We start from the raw sequence: 4729 nt of genomic DNA, 5'->3' as shown, positions 1-4729 counted from the left end.
CAATACTCCACTAAGAAGATGACTGAATATAATAATGAAAATTTAGGCATTTCTAGAAATCGTAGCCTTTCTATAAGCTTTAACAATATGTCCCTCTAGAGTAGAATCTCCTCCTGGAGACCTAGATTCTATGGTAAATCACAGATGCGCTAGATAGCAATTGGTTTTACATTTGCAGCATCCTTTACAATTCCTTTGTCACAAAAAATAAAGTAGGAAAAAAAAAAATAAAAGTGTTTGTCATAGAAAATAAGCGTGTCACCACTAGCCAATAACCTTGTAACTTATTTGACACTTATTGATATTTCCTAATGGGGCATCTGGGATTCAAATCCCCCTCCCCAACCTCGACCTGTCCATTTCCCTGAGGATAAGCTAGAATTGAGTATCTATTTGTGATCCCCAATTCGCAACAGTATCTTCTGAAGGCTTTGCTGTCAAATTGGAGTCCATTATCTAAAATGAGGGTATGAGGGACCCCGAATCGTATAACAATGTTTCTCCAGATGAATTTCTTAGCATCCACATCTCTGATTTTGGCTAATGGCTTAGCTTCGACCCATTTGGTGAAATAATCTATGACAACCAACAAATATCTCTTATTTCTTGGCGCCTTGGGGAAGGGGCCTATAATATCCAGGCTCCACTGGGCAAACGGCCACGGACTGGACAAAGGGTTGAAGACCCCTCCTGGCTGATGAATATTTGGGGCAAACCTTTGGCACTGATCACATTTCTTAACATATTCTAGGGCTTCCCTCTGCATCTCCGGCCACCAATATCCCTGAGTAATGGCTCGGTGCGACAGAGATATTTCTCCTATGTGACTCTAACAGATCCTTTTGTGTAGCTCTTCAAGCAGTAATTCTGACGCTTCAAGGTGAATACACAATAAATATGGCCCAGAATAGAAGCGCTTATACAATTTGTGGTTCTCGAACAACTAGAACCGAGGAGCGTTTCTTCGTATTTTCTTAGCCTCTGACTTTTTCTCGGGCAAAATATCATCTTTAAGGAATCTCACTGTAGGGTCCATCCAGCTAGAACCTACTCTAACTTGATGGATATGAACCATGCCATTTGCAACCTCATTTGCCTTATCCAGATGCTCGACAAGAATAATTCAAGGCAGACCCCCTACCGAGGAGGTAGCAAGCGTAGCCAATGAATCTGCATGGGTGTTTCCACTTCTAGAGACGTGTGACAAGCTGAAAATATCAAAGTATGACTGCAAACGTTTGACCTGGCTCAAGAACTCTTGCATCCTCGCATCTCTGGCTTCCAACTCTCCCTTTACCTGGCCTATTACCAATCTCGAGTCCAAGAACATCTCTACTGCTTTTCCCCCCATTTTCTGCACTATGGCCATTCCTTGTAATAAGGCCTCATACTTGGCTTCGTTATTTGTGGCCAAGAACCCAAGTCTCAGGGATTTCTCTATGATAGTTTTCTTAGGAGATACTAGGACTAGCCATACTCCGGACCCCCTTTGATTTGCTGCGCCATCAACGTACACCTTCCAACGTGGGGGTCCTGGCATAGAGATTACCTCAATAGATTTTCCATCCATGTTTCGCTCCTCTGCTACTATTTCTACTGGTGGTTCAGCAAATTCGGCCACCAAGTCAGCCAGGACCTAGCCCTTTATAAAGGTTCAAGGCATGTACTTGATGTCGAAAGCTCCCAGAATTGTGCTTCATATGGCAATCCTTCCAATGTAATTGACAGTCCAAAGTACAGACTTCAAGGGTAGTTGGGTTATAACAACCACTGTGTGGGCTTGAAAATAATAGGGAAGTTTTCGCGTGGCATGAACCACAGCTAGTATGGCTTTCTCCAAGGGTAAGTATCTGACCTCAGCTTCATGTAATGACTTGCTCACGTAATAAACTGGCTTTTGAAGGCCATTGTCATCCCGTATTAGCACCAAGCTCACTGCATGAAGGGCTACAGCAATATATGCGTATAGGACTTCATCGACTTTAGGACTGGACATGATAGGTGGCCAGGATAGGTACTCATTGAGTTTCTGGAATGCCATAATACAGTCATCGGACCACTCAAATCCTTTCCACTTGTTGATCAAGAGATAGAATGGTCTGCATCTATCCGCCAACCTAGAAATGAATCGGTTCAAGGTTGCGATCATTCCAGTAAGCTTTTAGATCTCCTTAGCGTTTTACAGTGGTTTTAAATCATTAATAGCCTTGATCTGGTCAGGGTTAACCTCAATTCCCCTATGAGTAACCATGTAGCCTAAAAACTTGCCTGATCCCACGCCAAATAAGCATTTGGAAGCATTTAGGCGCAACTTGTGCTTCCTTAAGACATCAAAGGTGCTACCGAGGTCTCCTAAATGCTCGGACACCACTTTACTCTTCACCACCATATCATCAACATAGATTTCGATGCTCTTGTCCAACTGCGGCTCAAACATCCTCGTCATTATCCTTTGATAAGTGGACCCTGCATTCTTCAAACCGAACAGTATTACCTTGTAGTGGTAGTTCCCAATAGGCGTTACAAATGCTATCTTCTCCTGATCCTCCAAGGCTAGTGGTATTTGATGATAGCCTTGAAAGGCATCTAAGAAGTTCATCCGAGGGTGGCCCGCAGTTGCATCCACCAACTGGTTTATCCAAGGCATGGGGAATGGGTCTTTTAGGCATGCCTTATTTAGGTCCATAAAGTCTACACAAACCCGTCATTTTCCACTTTTCTTCTTGACCACCACAGTGTTGGCCAATCACTCAGGGTAAAAAACTCTTTGATAGCCCTTGCACACTTAAGCTTCTTCATCTCGTCCCCAATCGCATCGGCATGCTCTCTTGATGGGCGCCGGGGTGGCTACTTCTTGGGAGTGATTGATGGGTTGACATTGAGATGGTAACAGATGAAGGCTGGATCAATCCCTGGAGCATCACAGACATCCCAGGCAAATACGTCAATATTTCTTTTGAGAAATTCAATCAACTCCTCCTTCTCCTAAAGAGGCAGTTGAGCCCCAACCTAAAAGAACTTCTCTGAGTCACCACCAATAACCACATTCTCTAGATCTTCACATTTTGCTTCTTCGGCAGCTGTATCAGGAGGTGACACTAGGGCCTTTGATTGTTATAAGTTCTTTTCAGTAGAGGCCGAGGACTCCGCATTGGCAACCACGGATTTCAAGAACCTGGTCCCCTGACGGGAATTTCACCTTTTGATGCAAGGAGGAAGCAACAGCCCCCAAGGTATGGAGCCAGAGCCTACTGACAATGGCTGTATATGGAGAGTAGGTGTCCACCACGATAAAGTTCACCTCCACTATCTTTGAGCCGATCTGGATGGGTAGCCTAATCATGCCCTTTGGAGAAAAAAAAAAAAAAAAAAAAAAAAAAAAAAAACTTCTCATCGAAGCTCATCAAAGGAGAGCTATAGGGCATCAAATCTTCCGATTTTAACCTCAGCCTCTTGTAGAGGTTGGGGTACATAACCTCGGCCGCACTGCCATCATCTACCATCACTCTTTTCACATTGTAGTCTCCGATTCTAAGAGTGATCAATAGTGCATCGTCATGGGGTTGGGTGGTTCCAATTTTGTCTTCTTCTGAAAAACTCAAGACTGGGTGAAAATCCATTCTGGCACTCTTTGGCTCTAGTTGGGACTCCTCAACAGGCAGTTGAGCCACAGATTACACTCGTGAAGGGCACGTGCTTGTTCTTCCTAGCACGGCCAAGATTACATTGATCGTCCCTACGGGTGGCCCTAAGATAGTATTTCTCTAACTAGTTGGTCCAGATAGTTCCAGAAGATCTTGCAGTTCTCCGTGATATATCCGTGGTCCTGGTGGTATTGGCAATAAAAGTTTTGATTTCACCTTGTGGACTCTCCTGCCATCTTATTCGGCCACTTAAAGTATGGCTCATTCTTGATTTTCTCTAACACTTGATGTACTAGTTCTTGGAATATAGCATTGACAGTCTGTATGTTGGTTGCTCCAGATTGCCCTACGAAATCTCTCCTCGGGCAGTTGCTGTTATATCGGTCCAACCTGAAATCCCTTCTCTCCTGAAGGATAACCTTCTCTTTTCCCTTGCCTTGCAGCTGGTCTTCCTCTACTCGTTTATACTTATCGATCCAATCCATCAGTTGGCACACATTGGTGGCAGGCTTGCCAGTCAGAGACTTCCTCAAGCCGTGCTCGATTGGGAGACTATTTTTGAAGGTGCTCATGGCGACATCATCAAAATTGCCGTCTATTTCATTATACATCTCCCAATATCTGTTCGAGTAAGTCTTTAGAGTTTCTCTATCATGCATGGATAAAGAAAATAACGCACTCAAGGGCTGAGGAGCTCTGCTGCTTGTAATGAAACAAGAGCCAAAGGCTTGGGTTAGCTGCCTGTACGAATCTATAGAATTCGTCTTTAAGCCATTAAACCACCTCATTGCCACTGGTCCTAATCTAGATGGGAAAACCTTGCACATCAGAGCCTCGTTTTTAGAATGGACAGCCATCCTTTGGTTAAACTAGCTCATATGCTCCACGAGGTCTATTTTACTATTATAAATGGTGAAGGTTGGCTGCTGGAATCGTCGAGGAAATGCAACCCCTTCTATGTGGCGTGTGAAAGGTGACTTGGAGAGTTGATCTAGTGTCGTGCTCATGGCATCGTTTCCCAAGCCTCTTAGAGGTGGGCTTTTACGTTTATGCCTCCTGTAGTGCACTTTTTCGTAAGAGAAGGT

At 44.1% G+C, this 4729-nt stretch overlaps 1 protein-coding gene across 1 annotated transcript; it reads right to left on the bottom strand.

The window, feature by feature from the left end:
- Positions 1–3856: 3856 nt before the first annotated feature.
- LOC136062028 (uncharacterized) lies at positions 3857–4501 on the bottom strand. Its single transcript, XM_065760606.1, has one exon. The coding sequence runs from the start codon at positions 4499–4501 to the stop codon at positions 3857–3859; it is 645 nt and encodes a 214-aa protein (XP_065616678.1).
- Between the last annotated feature and the right edge of the window lie 228 nt (positions 4502–4729).

Source organism: Quercus suber, unplaced genomic scaffold, assembly GCF_002906115.3.
Source record: "Quercus suber isolate HL8 unplaced genomic scaffold, Cork oak 2.0 scaffold_374, whole genome shotgun sequence".
NCBI classification, from domain to species: domain Eukaryota; kingdom Viridiplantae; phylum Streptophyta; class Magnoliopsida; order Fagales; family Fagaceae; genus Quercus; species Quercus suber.
This window is presented reverse-complemented; position numbering and strand designations above follow the sequence as displayed.

Bases quoted from the DNA above. Each gene is read 5' to 3' on its own strand.
- LOC136062028 (XM_065760606.1), bottom strand. From the start codon at position 4,501: ATGGCTGTCCATTCTAAAAACGAGGCTCTGATGTGCAAGGTTTTCCCA.